This window comes from Cyprinus carpio, chromosome A16 (assembly GCF_018340385.1).
Source record: "Cyprinus carpio isolate SPL01 chromosome A16, ASM1834038v1, whole genome shotgun sequence".
NCBI classification, from domain to species: Eukaryota; Metazoa; Chordata; class Actinopteri; order Cypriniformes; family Cyprinidae; genus Cyprinus; species Cyprinus carpio.
Window position 1 is genome coordinate 6,659,953 of NC_056587.1, and position 27,459 is coordinate 6,687,411.

General features: G+C 39.2%; 1 protein-coding gene across 6 annotated transcripts in view; it reads right to left on the reverse strand.

Moving 5' to 3' along the window:
- LOC109087047 (FH1/FH2 domain-containing protein 3-like) overlaps positions 1-27,459 on the reverse strand; it is a 165,126-nt gene that overhangs the window by 7,110 nt on the left and 130,557 nt on the right. For 3 of the 6 annotated variants that reach the window (XM_042772278.1, XM_042772279.1, XM_042772283.1), the window contains 12 exons: positions 24,406-24,474; positions 21,901-21,948; positions 20,730-20,846; positions 20,295-20,429; positions 19,748-19,798; positions 11,819-12,009; positions 8,383-8,880; positions 6,443-7,353; positions 4,004-4,162; positions 2,658-2,840; positions 1,594-1,713; positions 111-272 (listed from right to left, as the gene is read on the reverse strand). In XM_042772278.1, the coding sequence (XP_042628212.1) occupies positions 111-272; positions 1,594-1,713; positions 2,658-2,840; positions 4,004-4,162; positions 6,443-7,353; positions 8,383-8,880; positions 11,819-12,009; positions 19,748-19,798; positions 20,295-20,429; positions 20,730-20,846; positions 21,901-21,948; positions 24,406-24,474 (2,644 nt within the window). Of the gene's footprint in view, positions 1-110; positions 273-1,593; positions 1,714-2,657; positions 2,841-4,003; positions 4,163-6,442; positions 7,354-8,382; positions 8,881-11,818; positions 12,010-19,747; positions 19,799-20,294; positions 20,430-20,729; positions 20,847-21,900; positions 21,949-23,819; positions 24,225-24,405; positions 24,475-27,459 lie in introns of all 6 variants that reach the window. The other 3 variants (XM_042772284.1, XM_042772280.1, XM_042772282.1) reach the window with 3 other exon arrangements.

A 27,459-nucleotide genomic window follows, 5' to 3' on the forward strand; every position in this document is an offset into this window, starting at 1 on the left:
TAAACATAATGAAAGACCCACCCAAAACTACATTTTTGAAAAAAAAAAAAAAATGAAAGTTTTCATCAGTGGTGATGGTGCTTAAAAAGTGCTATGATAGCTCTGCTAACCTTAGCAGAGCGAGTAATGGCTCCAATCTCAGAGTAGAGGTCTGAACTCTCTGGAAACTTCTCCACGACGAGGGAGCAGACGTGATGCAGTAGAGACTGCTTGTGAACGGTGTCCTTCACCTCAGGAACTTTCTCTAGGTAACTCAGCTCAAAGCCTTTAGCCTGAAAAAATGTGAGGCACATTTATTATGAATGCTCACGCTTTATTTGACAACTTGTGGACTGTTCAGCTGCAACACCCACTGACTGCAATTATAGAGCTTGGAATAGCCAGGACAATTTTTAATAGAACTCTGACTGGATCCGTCTGAAAGAAGAAAGTCATATACACCTACTGTAGGATGCCTGGAGGGTGAGTAAAACACAAGCTAATTTTCAGTTTTGGGTGAACTAACCCTTTAAGATGTGTAAATAGAGGTCTACACAACAAACAAAGACCAACAAATGAAGATTATATGAACTGAAAGTTTACTGACATTTGTAAGCTTTGCAATTTACATTAAATAATCATATGTTAATCATTAGGTCATGTTTAGTAAATTCATTAGTAAACATTAACCAGAACATTATCTCATATTTCAAACTATGTGAATATATATTAACTAATGATCTGTTAAGCATTATACAATATTTGTTAATGATTTATAAATGAAAGTTATTATAAAGTGTCACCGTGACTTTCGGCATTTAGAAAAATTAACATTGTATACAAATATACAGACAGTTAATATTTTCCTGCCAAAACTGTTTATACATTTCAGTGTGATAGATTACGATACATTTCATATTTACCGAAAAATAGGTATTACTTAATTGCTTTACATAAATGCAGTAAATTTGCCACAGTTGGTCTCTGAGGATAAAAAAGGAAAAACCAAGAAAAGTGTAATGCGTGCTGGAAAAGAAGGGATATTTTTTTATATCAGATCAATTTGAATGTGTAAATGTGTGCAGATGAAATTAGCTCTGATGTGGAAAATCACATGCACCTTGAGAGCATTAGTCACTCTGGATCTGGTCTATCATCAAATCATTTTCTAAAAAGGCCTCATTTTGACATGATTCTGATGTAGTTTAGTTGATTAGCATCAGTTGCATTAAGATAAAAGCGCTTTGAACATGTAAAGAGTTTATGTGCAGCTCCCCTGATGATTCTGTCCAATGCTTCATTAACATATGATTAACAGAATCTCAATCCTGTCTGCAAGTCTGCGAGGCATGACAGAGCTGGGAATGGAGAAATCCCCATGGACGTGACATGTCACATGACTCTCGCTCGCTTTGTTCTGCTGCCCACCCTCGATGGTTTACAGTAACAAAAGAAATTTCATGCCAAACTCACCACCTTATCAGGTTTATCTCCATCAGCCTTTTTAATGTTATTAAGATCTAAGCGAATACGGCAGACAGACAGAAAGAAAGACAGACGGAGATGGAGAGATTAGGGGTTGAAAGAAGAGCTGTAGAATTCGCTGGCACTTACATTGGTCCCATTGAGAAAGTTGCCAATAGCTAACAGAGTTGAAAGGATGTAGCGCAGGGTCTTATTCTTTTCTAATTGGTCCATGCCCTCCTTCAGGTCCTGTAGTGGCTCTGCTACTTCCTGAGAGAGAGAGAGAAACAAGACTGGGTTAAAAATAAATAGCCTCTAGGAAAGAATTTTGCAGACCGGTGGTTTTGGTTCTAGATTTAAAACTACTGTTTGAACACAGTACCAAAACTGTTCCTCGCAATAGAAAAACTCAAAAAGTCCTAAAATTGTTCTAATAACAACAACCACAGCAATGAAATTTATGTTTACACATTAGTGCTAATATATTTCTACAGATTTATATAAATTGAATACAATGTTGTTTAAAATGTATGGAACAGCAAGACTTTTTTTAAAAAAAAAAATTGATACTTTTATTCAGCAAGGACACGTTAAATTGATTAAAAGTGACAGTAAAGTTTATATATATATATATATATATATATATATATATATATATATATATATATATATATATATATATATATATATCAAATGCTGTTCTTTTTCTATTATTCATCAAAGAATCCAAGAAAAAAAGAACTTTTGAATGTTTGTGTAAATACATTTTAAATGAATGCAGATTTATTAATATTACCATAAATAACCTCAACCAACGTGTTTTTATAGTTTTTTTTTTCTTAAATTTCTTAAATTTAATGTTCTCTGCCAATAATTTATTTCATCATTTAACTTTAACTATTACAGAAAAAAAAATATACTGTATATATTCTCATTCACCATGTGTGTTTGGTTCATGGTTTTTGAAGGTAAGTACATGTCAAGCAAACTGTATATGTATCCAGCTGTATCCAAATTTTACATGATTTGCACTTTATTGATTACATTTAGCATAGATTTTTCAGACCGGACCTGCCCCCCCAAGTTTAGTCCACAACCCACTAGTTAAAGCCCCTGCTGACATTATAGTAAAGGAGAGGTCAAAAACAATTGACCCCAAACCACCATGATGTCATTTAATTTGTATAAGTGGGGTAACAGAACATGAGGCCAACCTTCTCTAAAGCGTCATAGTCCATCTTAAATGCCCAGAGCTGCAAGCGGGCGGACAGTTCACTGATGGAGGATAGAATGAGGAGGAACTGCTCTGCACTGCCTAGTGGAGTGTCAGGGTTCGCCAGCTGGGCCTCCTGAATCTTCTGCGTCTCCTCCTCCGTAGGAATCATTGTCAGGATTTTCTACGAAAGAGCACGAGACCCAGCAGGGAGTGTTAGTATCACTGTCATAAACCATTATATATGGGGATTCATCCCTAGAAAGGCATTTGCTCCATCAATCATCTGAGTGTTGATAAATAACAACACCTGGGAAGACAGAGCATTACTCAAAAATGTGGGAAATGATGACTATTTCACTGCTATTTCATCTGCTATGGACATATCCTGTGTTGCATAACTGAATAATTGAATAAAAAAGGTAATTTCTCCTGACCAGAACAACATTTTTGATAAAATCCTGAGAAGCATAAATTGCGGTTGTCAGTAAAAACATAACTCTCTGCAGAGACATATAGGGTGGAGAGAAACATTCTAATCCATTTTTTTCCCATGACGAAAGATAAAAAATTACTGATTTTATGAGAAAATGGGAGCTCCATTATTCATATGTTGATATTGAGACATTTACCTCAGATCTGTATCATGGGCTGTAACAGCCTAAATAAAGCATTTTGCCAATCTTTAATCTTTGAGATGGATTATATGACTGTTGGCAAAAATGCTTCAGTTTTGCAGGAAATCCGCATAATATGTTGAGTCACCGGCCAAACCAACTTGCTAAACATTAGTTTTAAGGGTAAAATCTATTAGTTTTGTGGAAATCCAAAGTAAATGTACATGCTTTCAGGGCAAAGAGGTTGAGTTATTTTGGACACAAGCTTTGACACGATGCTTTTGATATGCCAACTTGACTACAATCAATATGTCTCTGTCTTGTTGAACACAGTTGTAGAGAGTCATGTATTTTGGTAAAAATATGCTTTCATGTAGCAGTCTGGGAATGATCATAAATGCCTGAATGATTGATGTAACAAGAGAGAAAGAGAAAGAAAGAGAAAGAGAGAGCAAAAGCGAACCGTAGAGGGGTTCAAGGAATATGTGACTCACATGGACTCAAAACAAGGTTAGTATTAAGTACAGATGTGTTTTCTGCATGGTAACCTGTCTGGCATTCTCAGGATTAAAGTGTAACCATGCATTGTACTAGTTTTATGACTGAAATGTATTGAGTTTTATTGTAACTTTTCTTAATAATTTCATCATGTCGAATATGCTTCATTACTTGCAGATGATTTGGCATAATTTGCGAAACGGAATGTGATTTTAAACTGCTGCAGCATTACCTCTATGCCCTCTTTGCTCAAGGCATACTCATCAAAGTTGAGGATGGCTGTTTTGATGGTGCGAGGAGGCGGCAGGACAGTCAGGCCAATGTTGATGGCATTACTTCTTTTGGAATCCAGAATGATGATCTCCTGACGCTTCCCATCTGCTGCTGTTTTCTGAAATCAGATATATAAACAGATCATCAGAGTTATTCATAATGACTGTACTTTGAGGGGTCAAGATGTCAAGCTTTGCTGGTTAGCTTCAGTACACCAAAAAAACAAAACAAAAACAAAACCATGTTTCTATGACGATCTATAAAACGTTTGACATTTAAAATGTTAAGAGTCCTAATTTCATGTCTAACATTTTATGCATCAAATAATATTATCTCACAATTAAATAATACCATCACACATGTTCCACAAGTAGACAAAACTGTTTAGAAATGCCATTTAATAAAAGTTAATGTTCTCTTGTTGACAATATTTTACAACACTATTGCTGTTGTGTCACGGAATGTAGTTTTTAAGGCAAGAATATAGTTGTTTAAATTTCAAATATGGGGTTTATTAATAAAGATAGTGTCTATTTGAAAATTGGCTTCAACATTTTCAAAAAGGATGCATTAAATTGATCAAAGGTGACAAAGACTTTTACAGTGTTAGAAAAAAAAATAGTGTTTCAAATATATCTTTTTTATTCAAAGAATCCTGAAAAAGACGTATCATAATACACATATACGGATCCTTCAGCCTGTTCTTACTCTCACACTGGCCACTGAACTGAGTAGGAAAGGCATTTCTTTAATGTGGATAATTACCCTAAAAATGGCTTCCTGAGATATGAACACAAAGCTGGGATATGTTTAATCTTTACTCTGCTGAAAAGGCACGCAAGCACCTGAGGGCTATTTTGGGACTTTGATGGAGAATATTTCTGGTGGAGCAGAGCCATGATGGTACTCTGTTTGCTGCCAAACAGAGGGAGAGGAGGGGCTCTGAGGAAAAAGGGAGGGAGAATGGGTTGAAAATGAAAAACAGCTGGAAAAGCTTGCTCAGAATAGAGAGGACAGGAAACCCCATGCAGTCCACATTTCTGAGACACCATCTTAATAGTGAACAAGCCAAATAATATGATAAATCAATTTATCATTTTAATTTAACACTTAAAACCTGTGATGTGGTGAATATCAGTGTTCATTCTATCAAGATTTATCTCTGTACATGAAAAAGAATTTACATTAAAAAATAAAATGAACTCTGGTATACAACCTGGAATGACAGTGCAGATAATGTTTCAGACTATAGCACAAATACAAACTTTGAGATCCTCTTAACAGTCTGTACTGATTAGGTTAGAATGTTTCAGCCAAGCTCTGACTTGTGACATGACTTTGTTTTGAGTGGCAGCAGGATTTATGGAACCCAGAAAGCACCTTGATGAAGCTTTTAGGTAATACAAGGAATCCATCATAGCCAATCAACCAACCTCTTACCATTCTGACTGACATTCTGCAGCTCTTTTATAAACATGTGCGATCATGTCATAAGAAAGAGTTGTGCAAGGCCGCACATGGGCAACGTAAGGTGTCAGAATTCATACTGTGTGTTACAGAAGGAAGGCCCAGAAAAGATCAAAGTAACTTCCTAGCAGCTATAGTTTGTCACATGTGCTGATAAAAGCCAGGTAAAGTAGAGCAATAAAAATACTTTTTTTCATCTTAATGAAACTGTTGTACTGTAAAAAAAAAAAAAAAAAAAAAAAAAAAAAAAAAAAAAAAACGAAAATAAATGACATTAAAAAAATTAAATATAGTACATTTTAGGTCAATTAGTATGAGTAATTAAAAATATTAAACAGCAAGAATTTATAAAAAAAAATATCAAATTTGGTGTTGAGGGACCAACTAACAGGCTCAGTTCGACCACTAATGTTCCACTTGAGTAATTTGTTTTTGGTAAAAAAAAAAAAAAAAAAAAAAAAAAAAAATAATTATTAAAAAAATATATATTTATATTTATAGAATATATAATATTTATTGTTTAGAATTAATAGCTTCATGTAGTGTTTATGGTCATATTTTGTTGTAAAGTCATCATTAGTGTGATTAGTGTTTTCTTCTGTGAAGTTTCTTCCATGGTGAGTATATACAACTTGCTTTGGTGCACAAAGGTATCTTAATGACCTTTTCAGTTTTCTCAATGAACTGATACACAAGTTATATAAACTAAGTAAATTCTACATACTTTAATGTATAAATGCTCAGGTTAACTAAAAATGCAAGCTTATTGAGTTATTGAAACATTTTATTTTTAAGTTCATAAAACTTGTAATATTATGTGTGATGTAAGCACAAAACAACTTTGTTAACATTGTTAAGTGAATACAATATTTTTTCCATTAAATAGTGATTCCAAGTTTTTCCACACCGAAAAGAGGTAATTTATCAGTACCTTTGTAACTGGCAGCTCCTTGGACTTCGTCTCAAAGAGGTTTTCCAACTTGGCTGTGTCCAGTTTGACCGCATCAAGTTTGGACCACAGTGACTCTCTGCAACTCTTGTGGTTGCTGTACTGCCAGTCTATAGGTCTGACCTCATTCCAAAACAACCGTATGGTCTTCTTTTTCTTCTGGAAGAGCAGGGGTTCTCCTCGACTAAGTTGAGGAGATCCGAGATGTGGGGGAGGTACTGAAGCCAAAAAAGGTGGTGGAGGGGGCATCATCATGCCAGGGATAGGGGGAGGTGGAGGGCATCCAAATAAAGGTGGTGGGGGCGGAAGGCTGGGCAAGAAAAGAGGTGGGGGAGGAGGTGGCGTGAGGTCACTTGACCCGATCACGTTACTGACATCCAAAATGTCCACATCATCCTCCTCTCCCAAGTCCGTGAAGTCCAGCTCTTTGATGCGTAGTTCCCGTGGCGTGGCAATCAGCTGGTCCCATATGTGGTCTGACTCCTTTTTAGGGGGTGTTGGTGAAGGAGTCGGCAGAGGTTTTTCCTGTGATTGCTGCGTTTCCTTCCCAGAATGCTCCACTTCATGAGGTGATACCAGTCCTTTAACCAAATCTCCAAATTTCTCGGCCACAGCCCGTACGCTACCCTGGTTATCCAGATGATCCACTTCCAATTTCTTCATGTTATCCTCGCAAGTTTGCCGACGCACCTCCAGAGTGGAGATGCGACTAGTGAGGCTGGTCACAGAGGAGTCCTGACCTGAACACCCTTTCTCATTCTCCTTTTCTTTCTCATCTTCTTCTCCCTTCTTGTTTTGAGCATACAGCATGTCCAGCATGAAGCGTTTGCTGTTAAGAACTTTGTTGCACTGATCGTTCACATCCACTGTATTCATACAGTCTCCCCACTGTCCTAAGAGAACAAATTTAGAGCAAGTTTCAACAATATGTATGATTTTAAGAAATCTTCACAAAACATGTCTATTTTTAGGTCGTAACCTGGCACCGATAAACGGAAAACAGAAATGCTGAAACTGGAATTAATTCTCACCACTGAAAAAAAATGCTTACAATGAAAATGTGCAGAAACAGTTCAAAACCTTTTGTCACAACTGCCAGTGGCGGGTAAACTGGGAAACTATATTTTGTTTCATTCTTTCTGCCAATGGTGGGTAAACTGGGAAATTAACCTTAAACTGGGAACAAAACTAGCCATAAATATTTCTTTCTGACCATGAAACTGTTGTTTGCATTATTTAAATTATTAAATTATTATTTAAAAAAACAAAAAAATAAAACATAATTTGATGCTTGGCAAACCAATGTAAAAACGTAAAAACGCCAGCTGGCAGGTAAATTTATTTTGAACTGCAACATAATACATCATTTAAATCAAATTTTTATAACTCTGTCTGTCTGATTCTTGCTGATGCAAGTGATGTGCATGCTTCAAATAAACGTGTGTATACGTGTGTACTAAATAAAACATCTGCTACTCTTCTAACTTTTACATTGTTTTTACCATCACAGGTTTATCTAGGATAATTTTCCCCAAAAACTCAATTTTCCACATATGTGAAATAATCCTCACAAAATATCAAGGCACTAAATTAAAAACGTGAGGAACAAAGTCACTATTGGTCTGCATTTTGTGACATTTGCAGTTTTAGATGTAGACATCAACTAACTTAATATGCAACTACTTGTAAACCTCTCATTAGAGTATTAGAAGACTGTTAGGTTCGGGTCAGTAGAAAAAGTAATAAGAAAGTCTGTCAGGGGACCAAATAATAATAATAACAACAACAATAATAATAATGTAAAATAAAGTTTCATGGTGGATAAGAAATGCTTGGCAGGAGAGAAATGTTTACTATGGATCTTGTGGTGAATGTCAGACCTGTTTTCGACAGAATTCGACTTGTGTATGTGTTGTTCTCACCTGAGTCACTGTCACTGACGTGTTTCTCCTCTCGTTCTTCTCTCTCCAGAGTGCTGCTGGCTGAGGAGATGCTGGAGGCAGAGCAGTTATCTTTCTCATTCAGCTCCTCATTTTGCCTTTCCTTCTCACTCAGGATGGCACCCTCCTCTACATCCCTCTCCAACATCTGTTCTCTCACACATTCCTCTGTACCCGTTCCATCAGCATCTTCCTCAAAGTTTCCTTCTGGTTTTTCTTTCTTTTCATCTTCCATTCCACTCAACACCATTTCCATATACTCTTCGGCTTCAGCATCCTCCGCTTTCTCCTCTGTTTCAGGTCTCTCTGGCTCAGAGGTTGTTGGAGACAGAGAGAGTGTGATGTCTGACGTTTCCACAGGTCTCTGCTCCTCCTCTGGTTTAGAGGGCGAGACCGGCACAGACACTGAGGCAGAGGGAGGCTCTGAGGAAGGCCACACAACTACTGCCTGCACCGGACGGCTTACCTCAGACTCAGTTCCTGAGGGGGAAAAAAAGATTGGCTTGGTACCTATTGCAGATAAGGAGCCCAACTTCCATGGAACTAATGATGAAACAAGGCCATTTTAAAATAAACTTGTGACAATGAATCTTCCATCAAATAAAAATGCTAAACTGATACCAAAGGCCTTACAAGTTAAACTAAACATGTCCTGATATAAAGACCACACAAAATTGCATTTTTCTGTTCTGTGTTGACATATTTCTTATTGAAACAGGAAGTTTGTGTGGGGCATATACTGTCGAAGCCATGAGCTTGCTTGTGTAGTGTTATTAGTGGGAGTGGCATTCTTGTTCTAGAGAGCATCTGATTGGAAAAAAAAATCTATGTACGTAGTGCAGGATGAGTCATAAATATAAAGTATGTGTAATTTCACGCAAACAAGACTGCTATCTTCCTAAATATCAGCACATGTGTGATTTGCCTGTCACTTTATTTAAAAAAAAAAAAAAAAATTCAGGAACTCTTTCGATTAGGTAACGCATACTGACTACTTTTCCCTTAATGAACTTCAAATTTGCTAATTATTAATTGTAAGTAAGGTAGTTGTTGTAGTTATGTTTAGGTATAGGGTAGGGTTCTAATCTAAAGTCTTACGAAAAGTTAAATTAATAAGTGGTTAATAATGACATTTAGACAGAAGACTGTTAATAATTTGTCTATTTTTATTCCACCAATAGAAATCATTTTAAAAGGAAACAAAGCAGAATCAACTGTTGTGCATCTCTAAGCAACACACAGTGGCCACATTCACACTGTCAGTTTTTGGGACTGACAACCACATTTACTTAAAGGTGTGAGTCTCGAAATGTCCCATTCACACAGCAACTCACAGTAGCATCTCAAATACTGTCTGCATGAATGTGCAACTGGAGTCAAGCTTGTATTCCTTACCAGTAACTACAGTGACAGTAACCAAAGTTATTTCCAAGATGGCGCCATTAATAAAACTGAAAAGTAATTTCACTTTTTGACACAAGTGTCCAATTGAGCCACGAGTTCATCCATCCCTAGTAAGCATAGTTTAAAGATGTAAAAGTAGTTTTAAAGATATTTAGATATTTTTACTCAAAAACGAGATCAAAAATCTGATTTAGGAAGTGATGCAGTGCAGAAACTTTGCATGCATACAATGCATGCACCCCTTATCTCTCACGTGCAGTCTGCACATCCACATCCCCCTCTCCCAGTGTCTGTTTTACGGTAACCCACATAAAATGACCACATCTACTCCTCCACATTCAGAAATGCAAATAAATACAGGAAATGTGATCCTGCAGGAGCATGGGGAATAACAAAACAAAATTCCACACAACCTTACCATCAAATGCTTGTTTGAATACAAAGGCAAATTACAAAAGCTGAATGACTGAGAGCTGTTAACAATAAATGTCATTATGGAAAAATAATATGGATATAGTATATAGATAGTATATAGTATATGATATATTACACTTTAATTGTGTAAATACAGTGGGTATAGAAAAGAATGAGCCCCTTTTAAAACAATCACATTTTGTTGCTTTGCAGCCTGAAATGAAGATGGACACGGCTTTTATTTATCCAGCTGTATATACTCAGTGCAACTTACAAAATCTAAGTGAAAGATATAACACCAACATGTCAGAAAATAAATAAATAAATAAACAGAATCAGTGATTTGGAAAAAGGATCACCCCCTTGTGTCAGTATTTTGTTAAACCCCATTTTGCTTTAATTACAGTCTTTAGTCTGTTGGGATTTGTCTCTACTAACTTTCCACATCTACACTTTGCAATATTTGCCTACTCTTCTTTGCAAAACTGCTCAAATTAAGTTAAATTTGATGATGACCGTTTGCGCACTGCAGCCTTCAAGTCATTCCACAGATTTTTAATGGGGTTTAAGTCTGGGCTCTGATTGGGCCATGTAAGAACAACCCTATTTCTTAATAGGTATTTTTGTCTTATTTTTTCCAGTTGATCTGTCCCGTATTTTCAATTTATAGTCTGGGAGGAGCTCAGACCTCTGAAACCACAGTCTGATCCACACTGCTATCCTTTTACACATGGCTGGTCATGCTTTCATTCACTGAAAAGTGTGTGACCAATACTCTGGCCTTCAGAAACCACATGAATATGATATAACCAGGGCCTCACTGAATGGACAACCTCAAACCACTCCACTCAATTATCATGTCGTTCTAGAAAATATTCTGTCACACCGCCACATTGTTTTGTTGTTGTTCATGTAGCAATCTAGGGTTAATTCTCTTGCTCAAAGTTCATGGAATTGAATTATATACATTTTTGCTAGTGGCCAATCCTTTTTTGGACAGTTTTTAAAGGTATAGTTCACCAAATATTACAATTCTGTCATCATTTACTGATCCTTATGTCACTACAAATCTGTATGAGTTTCTATTACTTTAAAAACATGAAAAGGACATATTTTTCCCTTTACACAATTCAAATTGTACACTTCCTAATAGCTGCCATTGAGATGAATGGGAATGCTAATGGAAAACTAAAACTAAGACTAAAATGCGACTAAAAATATATATTTTTTTTAAACATTGGGTACCGAGCCATGCAATTCTCTTGTGAATGTGTGAGTCTTAAGCCAGTCGGAAACTCCACAGTGAGACTGAATGATTGACCAGGCTCCAGTCATTCAGCCCGTTCATGCCAACTCCAGCCCCACAGATTCAGATGTGGATGACCACTGACCCAATTTCTGAAACTGTAGTTAATATTTGAGGTCAATAAACCCAAAAACGTTTTTCCTAATGGCTGACTGCCCCAGTGGATTTATATTGTTTTCTTTACAAAACATTTGTGTGGTAACTGCTTGATTCCACACTTTGGAGGAAAAATAAAGACCAGAGTTTTTTCCAGAAATGCCACACTATATAACTGTACACACAGAGGATTCTCACCTCGTGTCGGATGTGGAACAGAGCGTTTATCCTCTTGAGCCTCTGCAGTCAAAGGGGTGGCAGAACGAGATAATGAGCTGCTGGAGGTTCGTGAACTCAGGCTGAGGGTGATTTCTGTTCGCCCCCGTGTTGTCAGTCTTGGTCGTTCCCTTTCGTTTTCCTCTGCTGCCAGCCGCTCCAGTTGCTTATATCTGCACACATCACATAAAACAATAAAAGTCACTAAAATCATTATGTATCAGGGCAATTACACAATGCTTATTTTCATGTCCGAATTCAAAAGGAATATGTAACTTAATGTTCCCCTTCAGGAACTCGAGCTGCATCAGAAAACGCTATGGGAATGCCTTTCAGTGTGACCGGCTCTGAATAACATGTGTAATCAGTCCCATGAATGGGCGAGACGTCATAGGCGGGTGACGTAGCGACCAGGAAGATATAAAAGCACGTGAGGTGTACCGAGAATCAGCTTTTGTCATTCAGTGATGCTCTGTGTGTGTGTCAGTCGCTATTTGTTTGTGAGTCTTATTTAGTGTTGTTTGTCCACTGATAAGCTCCATTATTTCAAACTTCAGTCAAGGAAGTTTTTTGGGCTAAAGCAGGCAGCGTTCAGGCTGTGTGTTTTCCCTGCCCGCGAGAGAAAAATATATTGGGGTAGGGTTACATGCAGTGTGTTGTCTGCTTGAGAGCGAAGTACGCAGAATCAGCTCTCGAGGGAGATTGACACGGAGGGCGTCGATGAGCTCGCAGTTGCATAAACATCAGTTGCACAAACATCAGTTACAAAAGCATATTATGCCTAATATTATAACGAGCAGCATTAATGAGGAGCGTAGCTCGCGCGGTCGGCTCTCGGAAAAAATAAGGGGGCTAATTGTGTTTCTCCGCTCTTGCCGGGCACGCTCCGAGGAGTGTATCCGTGCTTGTAATCTTGCGATTCCGGTCCTAAAAAATCTAGAGCTCGTTTTCGAGGTTCGAAAGCCTGCGCTAAAAAGAAAAAGCAGTTTCTTCCCCCTCGGACTGTGAACTCGTTGCTGCAGCTATTTATTTCCAAGGAGATTAATATTGTCTGTGTGACTAAGCGGCTCGCGCGCTGCCGAGGCAACGTGTGTATTACATCATTTTCAGTTTTTGATGTGATCTTACCACACCAGACCATGTTTACTCGTTTGGTTGTTTGGCTCCATTTAATAATGAGGAATTAAATGAGGCATTTGTCTGACTATGAGAAGTTAGATATATCATTTTTGATTCTTGAAATGAATCTTACCACACCAGACCATGTATACTCGTCTGGGTGTTTAGCTGCATTTAATTCTGAGGAATTAAATTCAGTATTTATCTGACTATGAGAAGTTAGATATATCACTTTCGGTTTTCGATATGAATTGTATCACACCAGACCGTGTTTACTCGTCTGATTGTTTGATTGCATTTAATTCTGAGGAATATAATGACATTTATCTCACTTTGAGAATTTAGATATACAGGAGCTCTTGGGATAAAAAATTTGAGTAAGAACACATGTTTACCTCTCTTCCTCTGAGGAGGTTGAGGCGGTCAGCAGGGGCTGCTGGGCGGAGCAGTCCCAACCTATCGTGTTCAAGCTCCTCATTCTGGGGGGTCAATTCTCGTACTCTGCAAAGTCTAGAGTCAGAGTGGCGCTCCCAGGCCGAAGGCTTCTAATGGAAAGCGGTTCTGCGGATCGTCATTTTCGCTGGATAGCCTTCGTCGTAACGTCCTGATGCCTAAGGCATAGGACTTTTTGAGGGCCTGCTCCCTCTGGTGAAGAGCAGTGTACTCCGCATTACATGGTGTCTATCCTGCATCATGCCAAGTGTGCTTCATTGGGTCCTGCCCCGAGCAGGCTCTGGTCGAGTCTTCCTAGCAGAGGACGTGGGTCTGAGGACCGTCATTTTTAATAGAAGACTTCAGCTATGAGAGTCCTGATGCTGTGGCTCAGGACCTCAGAGGGCAGGCCCCTCTGGGGAAGAGCGGTGTACACCGCATTAGACGGTGCCCGTCTCTCCTCAGTGCCCTCAGGAGATCGATCTGCCAACCCTGCCGGTGTTCCAGGGCGCAGCGGTCTCTGGCGAGCGCTTCTCTCAGTTACTGCCCGGAAACGTAGCGGTGCTTAGAGGCTCGTGACCTCCACGGAGGTCTCTTGAGCAGCTAGTTCAGCTGCCCCCTGCTGGTTCGCTGCATCAGGGCACTGAGCCAGCAGCTGTGATTACACCAGAGGTCACTCTCGAAAGACTGGTTCCCTTAGTAGACTATTTGGCAGCATGAAAACTAATGCCAAACGTGTCTCAGTGGATCCTGCACACTGTAGTGAGAGCCCACAGAATCCAGTTTGGTTCTCCTCTTTATTAGTTTATTTGGGATTTTTTAAACTTGTTGGGCCCCGAGCAGGCTCTGGTAATGGAACAGAAGTAGACACTCTCAGAGGACAGAGGCCATCAAGGTGGTCCCTTTTCGCGTAGTGGTGTCCGGATCCTACAGCCAGTACTTCACTGTTCCGAGGAAGGATGAAGGGTTGCGTCCTATTTTAGATCTGCGTCTTTGAACCGCTCAGTCAGAGGACTGAAGTTCAGCACGCTCGCACTCAAACAGGCTGTATCTCAGATCAAGTTTGAGGACTGGTGTCAGGATCAATCTAGAAAGATGCATACTCCATCCTACCCCATCATAGGAAGTTCCTGAAGTTGGCTTTTGGGGGCAAAAGCCTACTAATACCCGTTCGTCCTTTGGCCTTGCATTTTCACCCCACACTTTCACGACTCAAGCACATGGTGCGATGATTGGTTGATATTAGCTCAATCAGACTGGAAGGCGGTTCGGCATCGAGATGTCGTTCTTACTCACACGAAAGACCTGGGGTTAAGACTTAATGCCAAGAAAGGTGTGCTTTCTCCAGTACAGAGAACCACTTATCCGGGCATGGTGTGGGATTCGACCACGGTGCAGGCACAGATGTCTCCTGTTCAGATCGAGTCGATCTTCACCGCTGTCGCGAGAGTAAGAGAAGGCCAGTCACTCACTGTCAAGCAATTCTAGACTGCTGGGTCTGATGGCAGCTGCGTCCAACGTGATACCTCTTGGCCTGCTGTACATGAGACCCCTACAGTGATGGCTCAAGACCAAGGGGTTCTCCCCAAGGGGAAACCTGCTTCGCATACTCAAGGTCGCGCAGGGGTCCTACGTGCCTTAGACATGTGGAGGAGATCTTGGTTCTTGTCTCAGGGCCCGGTGCTTGGAGCTCCTTGTCGCCGCGTGACGCTAGCGACGGATGCGTCCCTCACCGGCTGGGGTGCGGTCATGAATGGCCACCCTGCCCACAGTTTGTGGAGGCATATAAACTGCCTGGAGATGCTGGCCATGCTTCAAGCATTAAAACTTTCTCCCAGACCTAAGAGGTCACCATGTGTTGGTGCGCACCGACAACACAACAGTGGTCTCTTATATTAACCACCAAGGGGTCTGTGCTCACGCCGTTTGTACAAACTAGCATACCAGATTCTTGTGTGGTCCTAGGGCAAACTCCTCTTGCTGAGAGCAGTTCACATTCCTGGGCATCTGAATATGGGAGCAGACATCCTGTTGAGGCAGGGGCCGAGGCCCGGGGAATGGAAGCAGATATGGAGAATATTTGGTCAGGTGGATCTGTTTGCGACTCAGATGATATTGCACTGTCCCCTTTGGTTCTCTCTGACTCATCTGGCTCCACTGGGGCTGGATGCCATGGTGCAGACTTGGCCGAGGCTTCGTCTGTATGCTTTTCCCCCGATCGCTCTGCTCCCAGGAGTTCTTCTGAGAGTATGCCGGGACGTCTTCTAATAGTAGCCCCATTCTGGCCGGGCCGAGTATGTTTCTTGGATCTGATTTCTCTCCTCGACGGCGCTCCATGGGAGATTCCCGTCAGGAGGGATCTCCTCTCACAGGCGGAGGGCACAATATTCCACCCCCGCCCGGAGCTATGGAAGTTATGGGTGTGGCCCCTGAGGGGGCACATCTCGTAGCTTCTGGTCTCTCAACGGTCTCTCAACCGAGGTTGCTGAGACCATTCTCCAATCCAGAACTCCCTCCATGAGGAAACTGTACTCCTTGACGTGGAAACCTTTCACCTCCTAGTGCGAAGACTGCCAGCTCAACCCAGTTAATTGCCCAGTTGGTACAGTTCTGGAGTTCCTGCAGGCCCTTCTCTCTGCAGGGTTGACCCACTCCACCCTGAAGGTCTACGTGGCGGTCATTGCGGCCTACCGCGCCCCTCTTGGTGGACATTCAGTGGGCAGACACCCTCTGGTTACATGTTTCCTCTGCGGTGCGCTGAGGCTGAGGCCTCCGGCCAGAAGAAGCTTATGCTAAGCGGTTGATCAGGAAGCTATCCTAAAACCTTGAGTCCTCTGATCTCCCCTCACCATTGGGAGTCAAGGCTCACTCGACCCAAAGTATGTGGCCTCCAAGGCCTTCTTGTCAGGTGTGTCTATGCAGGACATCTGCAACGCAGCTGGATGGTCCACACCCCTCACGTTTGTCAGATTTTATGGTCTAGATCTGCGAGCCACTCCAGGCTCTTCTGTTCTCTTGCCTTAGCTGTGCTCCTCATATACACACTAGGCAGGGATTTGCAAGTCTGGCGGCGTGGGCATTCTCGTTCCCATAGCGTTTTCGGACGCAGCTCGAGTTCCTGAAGGGGAACGTCCTAGGTTACGTATGTAACCATGGTTCCCCGAAGGGAACGAGACGCTGCGTCTCTGGTCTAGATCTGCAAGCCACTCCAGGCTCTTCTGTTCTCTTGCCTTAGCTGTGCTCTTGATTTGCAAGTCTGGTTTTGTGGCTTTCTGATCGCTACGTCACCCGCCTATGACGTCTCGCCCATTCATGGGACTGATTACACATGTTATTCAGAGCCGGTCAGCTTCTCGTTCCCTTCGGGGAACCATGGTTACATACGTAACCTGGGACGTTTTACATATTGTAAAAATGTAACTTATCCATACAATTACTTGAATAAACCTCTTCTATGATGAGTATGTTTTTAAATTCTGAATTAAAATTTATTTTGATATATTTTAGGGACATAAAAAAAAGTGATACAACTGTCCTGATAATATTTGCTCCAGAGGGACTGTACTTGTACTAATGTACTATAGGTGGCTTTAAAGACAAATCACAATGTTTGCTACTCTGAGGGTTGAAGGCCTGAAACAGCTTGTGGACTGATAAATAAAACAGAGACAATTTCAGTGCATTCAGCATGCATGCATGCATATTAATTTCTAGCTTTGTGCATAAACAATCCGTACTTCCAAATTCCTCCACACCAAATCCTCCCATTATGTTTTCTATAACTCTCCCTTAACAGGTGTCAAGACAGATGCTGTCTGCTCCCCTCCTGTCTTATCAACCCCAAAAAATTGCCACAGTTCTAATATAAAACTGTTACTAAAAACAAGAACCAGATGCTTCATAACTATACAACATTTTCTTTCTATCACCTGAAGTTGGCTTATCCTTTATTTCCATAACATCATTATATTACACTGTAAGGTTCACATCAAATTGAAGAAAAAAAAAGATTGGAAGACCGTGACTTTCGATAAGATCTTGAATAAATTGCCAGGATGCATGTTTTTAACATTTACTGTAAATGCAAAAAGCCCATGTCTAAAGTCAATTACACACCTTGTCCTGTCGTCTTTCAAGGTCTTAATCTACAGCAGGCATAAAGGGGCCCTGACGCACATATTTCACCTGCAGCGCACGCCAACATGCTTCCCATCTGCTGCACAGTCTAATAAATGTTTTCAAGGTGTATTCCTATCGTTGTGCTGATAACTGACATTAAACACGGCTCAAAGCTTTAAGACATAATTGCATTGGACTGCAGTAATTCATCCAATATGATAACAATAATCTGTGATACTGTATGAGCAATAAGTGTATGATATAATTTATTATAAAGAAAGCAGAAAGATTTTCTGTCCATTATTACAGTGTCAGAAACATAAGGATTCTTTCTATTTATTAGGGCTGGGCGATAAATCGATGTTATCGATTAACTCGAATGTGTAGTTTACATCGATTTGTTTGAATGAAAATCGGTTTTCTTTTTTAACATCCGCCGGCGCTCCACTCAGGGCTCCCGTAGTTCAGAATGGGCTCAACCCCCCCCCCCCCCCCCCCCCCCCCCCCACCCCCCCCCGCGCGTAGAGACATGCTGCCAAGCAGAGCAGTGAGCGAAACAGTGCGGTGTGAACTTGAAGTTCCGCTACGTTTCCCGCTGTATGGACGTGCGTTCCACTCAGTCGCTCAGCCGCACCAAGCAAGCACCCCGTTAATATTCCGCTCATCCTCGCCATAAACCAATTCCCGCTCAGATATAGATCAGTCATAAAATGTCTCTAGCAGGCCTAATGTTTACTGTTTGTACCGAAATTCTTGGATAATTGTCTAAAATTATGCATGCAGATAAATGGCAATTTTTCAAAACGAAATTCTTACATTCTTCTTAATTTTATTAATTGTATTAGGCTAATTAAAATGTATTTAATATATTAATCTAACCTTAGTAAACATAGCTTACCTAAAATTCAAAAACTGAAGAAGTGTATTTGATTTTCATGAAAATAGCTGCCGTTGTTATTCTTGTTATCTAATGGTGTAGACACAGTTAGACATTGTCTGCTCTATTTACAACAAGATGGAGATATAGACTAGAAAATATATTTACACTTGCTCTGTCCTACGTCCTTGACACTGACTCACTGCGGAGTTGGCAGTTTTAATCTTAACAGCTCTTAACACCGAGTGTGCACATGGATGGTTTAGATGCATGATGGGCTAGTATAATCTTTCCAGCATTAAGGTAATACTGATTTTTTTTTTTTTTTTTATCATTTTGTCTCAGTTACAAATTTGACTGGTAAATGATAAAGAATGATAGCCCCTTTTGTATTGCATTGCATTGCATATCTGGGATGACAGATTGATAAAAAGACATGCTTTTTGTGACTAGATTTAGCTTTTGATACTTTGCGGTAAAAGTGGCTCTCTGATTGACTCTGCCCTATCAGTGCGGCTCCCATGAAAAAAAAAATAAAATAGTAAAGACCTTTGACAGTCTTACAGACTGTATCCAGTATGATAAGAATGTTATGTTACATTTTATTTTATGTAACGTTTTCACGGTTTACAATGGCAGGACCTGCCATCTTGTCTTTTTGGCTTGTTGTTTCTGATTGCAATTTAACCTGAAGGGGGAATCCAGATCAAATCCCAGAAGGTAAAATCAAAACAAAATAAAGTTAAAACTTGTTTTGAACAATTTCTTTGTCATCTGAATATTGATTTTAAGTAGGGGGGGAAAAAATCGGTTTAAATCGTGAATCGTATTTTTTGTTAAAAAATCGGGGATTTTTTTTTTTAGGCCATATCGCCCAGCCCTACTATTTATCAAAACATCCTGAAAAATTTAAAAACTGGAGAAGAGAGAAAAAAAAAAAAAAATTAACAGCACAAACATTTTCAATTGTGATAATAATAATAATAATAATAATAATAATAATAATAATAATAATAATAATAATAATAATAATAAATGTTTTTGAGCAGCAAATTAGCCTATTAGAATGATATTTTAAAGGATCAGACTGGAATAAATGCTGCTGAAAAATTGACATTTTAAAATATATTAAAATAGAAAATAGTTTTTTATTCTAATAAAATTTTACAATTCTACTGTTTTTAACTGTAAAAAACCCCATAAAACTTTAAATATTACTAACCCGTAACTTTTGAATATTATATTATATTATATTATATTATATTATATTATATTATATTATATTATATTATATTATATTATATTATATTATATTATATTACATTATATTATGCTCTAAAAGTGAAAGTCATTCTGGAATGTACCTTTCTTCTCGAGCTTGTCTGACCTCTTCTCTCTTGTCTTCATAATCCCGACTGCAATAAAGAAAATCAACATGATCACACATGTAAAAAGTGAAAAAGAATGCCTTTTATATGTCTATCAAAGACATTTGGAGTTATAATACTTATTGTTAGTCAAGTAGTAACCATTCAAGTTGGCTGACTAAAAGACTTGGTATGTGGTAGGACTGACAAGCATACAGAGAGAACAAGCATTTGTCTTCCTGCAGCCCTCCATGATTATTCACTGTCTGGTCTGAATGCTGTTTTTCTTTAAATGACCATTATAAGAAGCAATAACTTGTCCAGTCAGGAAAACTCCTAGATCTCTGATAAAATTTGGAAGTATGCCTCAGCTGCTTTTCAAGACTGCTGGACAAAATGATTTTCATGGCCATCTCCAACATGAGAAATACTAGATGACGTTGAAAGCGCTGAAGTATTTGTCATGTTCATGTTCATGAAATAATATAGCCCTGGGTGAAAACACACACTACATCAAAATAAAATGCTGAGAAAGTCCACAAACTTGAAACGGTTTCTCTCTTCTCTTTCAATGCGCTGAAGTCTCTCCTCTCTTTCCAGGCGCCTCCGCTCACGTTCAGCATTTAGAGACTCCTGGTGCTGCCTGTAGGAGGAGGTTAACAATCCACCAAGAGTAGACCTGGAGGACCAGAGAAACCAAAGAGGAACAGAATTTCAGAACAACAATACCTCAATATAGCAAGAATTATACTCTTAGGCATTTGAAGAGTTAAATATACTGCTTTAACATCGCCCTGATGAATGACAATGTAATGCAGATAGGAGGAGGTTATCCAATCATAGTAGAGAGCAGCTTTCAAATATGTTTTGAATATTGCCTTGATTGTTATTTTTATAATCATATCCATTTTAGCCTTACATTTGAAGATTCCTGTGCAGAACAGAGCCATATACACATTGAAGAAGAACAGTGGCTCACCTGTCAGGCTTACTGTCTGCAGGTGTTCCTCCTGAGGGGCCGAAGCGGTTGTAGGGTGTGGAGGGGGCACTGGACACCCCTGATGACCGGCCAGGATACGTACCTGCGTAGCCATTACTAAAGGAAGGAAAAAAGAGAATTTAATTCAAAGTTCAGCCGTATAACTGATTTGATCTGTAGGATTCTTTGTCCTGAAGTTTCCTCTAAACTGCATAAAGCTAAAGCTGTTGATTTATCCAAGAGAACTAATGGCCATCTTTTCCATTCACTTCATTTATCACACTTATCATCAGCTAGTACAAACAGCCAAAGGGGGGTGAAGCTCTGATTCCAAATGATGTCATGTATTTCCTCCATCAGCACCACAACAGACATTGTGAAGAGGCCAATGTGAAGCCTCACTCGACTGCCCAAACAGCCAAGGACACACAGACACACACAGGTGCTCTGCTAAATCCAGCTTTCACACGAGTGAGTGACAAAATAAACTCTTCTCCCCAAATAAAGCAGCTTTCCAGTTCAGATTACTGACTGCAGATGTACGCGATATGACCTTACATTGGAAGATATGATTCAAGACATGCAGGGGTTTGTTTCTCTGTGCATTCCCACGTCTTCATTAAAAGAGGTCAGTGACATGCCGTCATTCACTCCCTACACTTGCCTCTATGTTTGAGTCTGCCGTGATTCATTACACATATTATCGGAGTAAAAACTCAGAGCTGGGAATGAATCCTGGCTTTCTACCAATGAAACAAACAGACACTGTTTGAAATTCCAAAGTGTTCCAGCACCTAAAAACATAAAGAACTAACACACTTTAAAGTGTTCTGAATTGTTTTTGGCTTGCCAAATGAAAACCTGCTCTATAGAATTTTAACCACAGTAAATGGCTTCAATAAATTGTAAATGAAATGAAATTGTGTTGTCTTCATTTCATATTTAACTTGTTCTTGTAATTAATTACTTAAAATATATTAATATTAAAATGTGTTAAATATGGCTTTATGTTTTAAAACATTTTTTTATGTAGACACCAAGAGATGAACAAAAAAAGATGGGATGAAGAACTTAGAAAATGACAAGCCAGACTTGAACCCACATGACCTTTTCCTTTTAAACTCTGCACCAAAGCTCACAAACTTACTTTGTTCCCAACTTGTTCCCTTACCTGCCACATGAACTGTATGATGTGTTTGAGTGTCTAACATCTGACAGACTGCACAGAAGAGACAGTACATGAAAAGAAGTTAGTAATAGACACATAATTACATAAAAGATTAGCCTGACTGACAGCTGAGACAGAAAAAGAGGACAGAGGGACAAGTGCAGTCGAGAGACAAGTACAGTGACAGAAAGTGAATCAAAGCAGTATCGGTTAAAAAAAAGACATTGTTAAATAGCAAGCAAGGAAAGCAGAAGGGGAAATATAATTAATTTTCAGCTTTAAGAGCCCACCAATAATAAAAATAATAATAATATGTCAGTGGTATAGAATCCACTACAATATATTAGCACTTTTTACATGAAAAAAAAGGAAATTACAGATTACATGGCTAGTTTTGAAAGGTTATCATTGGAGAATGATGCTTTTTGGTGTATTTACAACACCTACCAGCAGGGGCAAACTGGACTATGCTAACCAATCAAATCTTGCCTCCTTGCTTGGCATTTTTAATCTGTGGCAGTTAAATTGGCTGTCATCAATAGTTGCCCAGTTTTCCCTGAAGAGTAGATTTCAATGTCATGTTGACTTTAATAGTGTACTGTGCTGTTAGCTTAAGACTGCTGTGTAATTAGGTTTTTAAATATTAAAGAGTCCATGTCTGCATAGAGTCAGCAGACTCAAAAAAGAACTGTCTTTGATCCACTTTATAATCCAGATGGGTTCCTCAAGCTGCCACAGTCTTAATGTCAAGCAAACATGCACATGACATTGCAAAGCATTTTCAGCTTTATTCTTATGAAATGTGGGCCCTACAGGCACTGTCCAGGGTGAAATATAATTGCCCTTTTATATGTGACTTAATTTACAGGCTTCTCTTGGCTCTGTAGTGGTACAATGCACCAATGAAAGGCAGATGAGCTGTAAATTTCAGTAAAAGTTAGCATCCTTTAGGGAGTGTCTTGCACTACAGTGGCTGGTTCAAGGGAGAAAAAGACTTTTGTTTATAAAATGATCTGTCTTTTTGCATTCCATCAAATATTAAGGAAGCAACATAAAGCCCGTAGAGTATAATGATTTATCAGGCTCTGATCATACTTATATCCATTCCTTCTTTTATTGGTCTGAGGATTTGACATATAAGACAGAATAAGCCACTATTGTGCATGACCATAAGTTAAGACACAGCAAGCATAGCACTTTTTATGAGGGCGCAATTTTTGGAGGATACAGGACATTTTACAGTGTTCTCTTGGAAGCGGGTACAAAGGGATAGGGTGATGTTCCACTGGGTGAGGGTCTGACTCTTTTCAGAGGTGGGCTTGATGGAACAGGCAAAACAATAAACCCTCGCCATTCACAGGAGATCCAGAGATCATGCGAATCCCATGCCACACTTCCTTCCTACTAGAGGATGAAAGTTCCACAAATACTGTGATCATAGTGTTTGTGAGAGTTAAATCAATAAAATCAGACTTGGGTTTTCTAAGATCAGCTCTAAGGGATCTCATAGCTTGACATACAGTATGTGGGAATGAAATTCATTCTCTGGATTTGACATGCAACTTTAAATGGCTCTATTCCAAACTTTACTGTCTAAATAGGTGGCTTTCCTCTGAGACAGGAACCTTATAGAACTTGACTTGAAACACTTTACATAGGCAGCAACTCCAAACACTCACACACACCCCACAAGTAGCACTCCTCATGTGAACTACACTTCACACACCTGATTCCAATAGAGTTTCATAGCTCATTACATTGATAACACATCATCTTTTGTGTCAGGAATACAGAATCATTGCCTATGATCCCTAACTATGCTGTCTACTTAGGCAGCTTATTAATTTGGAACAGAGCCCACCTGCACACACATGGAACTTGTTCTGTGAGTGGCGAGAATCTACTGCATCTATCTGCACTACCTGCAGTGCTTGTCTGGGTCTCGACCCTGCGGAGTGCCCACAGACACCTTGTCCAAATCCACTGGGCAAGTAGGAAGAAGGGTGGAAGAGAGCAGTGGAAGGACAGGGGGCAGGGGGTCTTCGTTTGGGGAGGTGGAGGCTGAGGAGGTGACAGAGGAACCCCGGGACGGGAGGGCCCCCAAGGACCTGACCGTAGCCCAAGAAGACAGTCTGGGTGATATCGGGGGGCCAAAATCTGGGGTAAAAGGAGGGGAGGACACTGGGGCCTTGTGGATAACCTTAACCCCAGACCTGTCCCGGAGGTTTTCCTCATTGTCTGCATCAGCAGCATTGGGAATGAAGTTGACCATGCACTTTAAAGGCAAACACAAGCTAGAAGCTTCATCTACTGTTGATGACATCCAGCTACGAACAACAGAATAACAGCAGAAGATCTAGTAAATGATGGTGAACACCATGATATGTTGGGAAACATTTATGTTAGTCAAGTCAGGGAAAGAGATAGCATCAGAAAAGGGATAAGAATCTACAATCTGGTTTCTAGCTCTAAGACTCTACACCCTGAAAACCTATCCCGCTAAAATACCTTTCGGATGCCTGTCTAGACAGCTCTGTTTTATGAAGCTCCTCATTCTTCTCCTCCTCTTCCTCATCTCTTTGGTGAAAAAGAGGGATTAAGGGGTGGAAGGAGGGATGAGCAAAGAAAGGAAAGGAAGAGCAGAAATGAAAGGAGAGGACAAGAACCACATGCTCTGACAGCAAACAATATGACACAGGTAATCACAATAAAAAACCTTTATGTTAGCTGGTCAAACTTAATGTCACACCAGTACAATATGGAGGAAACCATTGTGAATGATGCTGCCTTCGATGTGCTTTTGGAATAATCATAAATATGAGTTTCCTAGCCTCTTCCTGACCTCTCAATTCATATTTATGACTGGGAAACTCAAGAGATAATTTTGAGTTTTTTATCCCCCTTTTTCCCCCCATACTGTATCTACATTGCTTTCTCTTGTCATTACAGTTAAGACACATATTGTATTTATTTTACACAATGAAAATAGCAATTATTTGACCAAAATTATGGAATAATCAGCAAGCTGATTATCTAGATTCTACAAGTAACATTTAACCTCTCTTGTAGTCAGTGGTGAATACGGGTGATGTTTCTATAGTTGCCAGAAAACGGGATGCTATACTTCAAAATTTGGTAGGTATTAACTAAATATTTTCTATAAGTTTTGGATTTAATAACAACCCCCCCCCCAAAAAAAAAAAAAATAGGCAAGAATGAACTTGCTGTCCTCTGTTTCCTATTCTTTCTGACAACAAAGCACTCAAACATGACAAACTTGTAATTACGACCTGAGAGCACATGAAAGCAGCATGAATTTATAGCCCAAAATAGACAACATGACCAGTGTAGTCTGATCACTGAAAGAGTGACTTTTATGAGCTGATTCTTTTTAGTGAATCAAAAGCATATAGTGAGTGCATTTACATGCACGTTCTTAAACCGATTATGCTTAATAAGACAAATCGTATGATCATGTAAATGCATTAAACTGTTTTCCTTTATCGGTATAAGGTCATAAACAGTTTAAGCACAAACAGATTAACATCACAACTCACAGAACAAATGGAATTGAACTGTAGTTAAAGACACAAATCTTTTTCTTTTATTTAGTAGTTTGTAATATTTTAGGCAAGGAAAGTTTATTTATATAGCACGTTTCATACACAATGGTAATTCAAAGTGCTTTACATAAAAGAAAAGAAAATAATAATAATAATAAAAAGATTCACAACAATAAAACAGGGAATTAAAAAATGTGAAAATTATTTAAAAATTTATTTTAAAATGATTTTAAAACAGTTAAGAATAGAAAATGATTATACATAAAATATATTGCAATCATTTCAGACATTGCACAGTGCTCATTCAAAAACTGCACAGCTAAACAGATGAGTTTTGAGTCTGCATTTAAACGTGACTATTGTTTTAGCACATCTGATCTCTTCTGGAAGCTGATTCCAACTGCGGGTGGCATAAGAACTAAAAGCGGGTTCCCCTTGTTTTGTGTGAACCCTTGGTATTTCTAACTGACTCAATCCTAATGATCTGAGTGGTCTGTTAGGTTTATATTCAGTGAACATATCTGCAATATAATTTGGCCTAGGTCATTGAGTGATTTATAAACAAGTAAAAGTACTTTAAAATCAATCCTAAATGTAACTGGAAGCCAGTGTAAGGACCTGAGGACTCGTGTCACATGCTCAGATTTTCTGGTTCTAGTCAGAATTCTGGCAGCAGCGTTCTGGATGAGCTGCAGCTGTCTAACGGTTTTCTCGGGAAGGCCAGTGAGAAGACCATTACAATAGTCCACCCTGCTGGTGATAAAGGCATGAACCAGTTTTTCCAAGTCTTGACTGGAAACAAAACATCTAATTCTTACAATGTTTTTTAGATGATAGTATTCTGATTTAGTTACTGCTTTGAAATGACTACTGAAACTAAGGTCTCTCTCCAAAATCAAACCAAGTTTCCTGACTTGATTTTTAGTTGTTAGACCCCTAGAGTCAAGGTATGCATTCACCTTGAGACTTCATCTTTGTTTCCAAATTCAATGACTTCAGTTTTTTTCCTGGTTTAACTGAAGAAAGTTCTGGCACATCCAACTGTTAATTTCATCAGTGCATTGGCAGAGGGAGTCAGTGGGGCTGTAGTCATTTCACGATAAGGCTAGGTAAATCTGGGTATCATCAGCATAGCTGTAATAGGCAATTTGGTTCTTTCTCATTATTTGACTTAGTGGGATCATATACTAGCTTCACAAGAGTGGTGCAAGAATTGAGCCTTGTGGGACTCCGCATGTCATGGACGTCCACTTAGACTTATGCTCTCCTATACTCACATAATAACCTATCCTTTCTAAGTATGACCTGAACCATTTGATTACCATCCCAGAAAGCCCGACCCAGTTTTCCAGTCTCTCTAGTAGTATGTTATGATGCAGCACTGAGATCTAGTAGTACCAGCACTGATAATTTGCCAGAATCAGAATTTAAGCGAATATCATTTATTATCTTAATGAACACTGTCTCTGTGCTATGATGTGGTCAGAAACCAGATTGAAAATTGTCCAGGTATCCATTTGAGTATTTGTTCAGTTGATTAAAGACTACCTTTTCAATAATCTTGCCTAAAAAAAGGAAGATTTGATATTGGTCTATAGTTGCTCAATATGGTGTTATCAAGATTGTGCTTTTCTATTTCTATTTTAGAAATATTAATTGATTAAATATGTTACCTTCATTCTGTTACATTTTTTGCTTATTATTGTTGCTTAATATGGAGTTAAGGCCAATTATTGGATTGCATTTATGCTGCCAGGCTGCCACTAAAAAGACTATGAAAGGTAATTTCTTTTGCAAGAATTGTTTTTTTTTTTTGGATGGGGTTACACTGTGTTTACACTGTTAAAGAGTTGGATTCTCATGCTAAGCATGGACAAAGTTTCAAAAAACAATTTGGACATATGATGGAGTATTTCTGTGCCAAAAATCTTACTTCCCAGTTCGTACAAGTTTCGGAGAGTATTTTCGATTGTGGCTTTTCTTGACGTAGACGAGGATG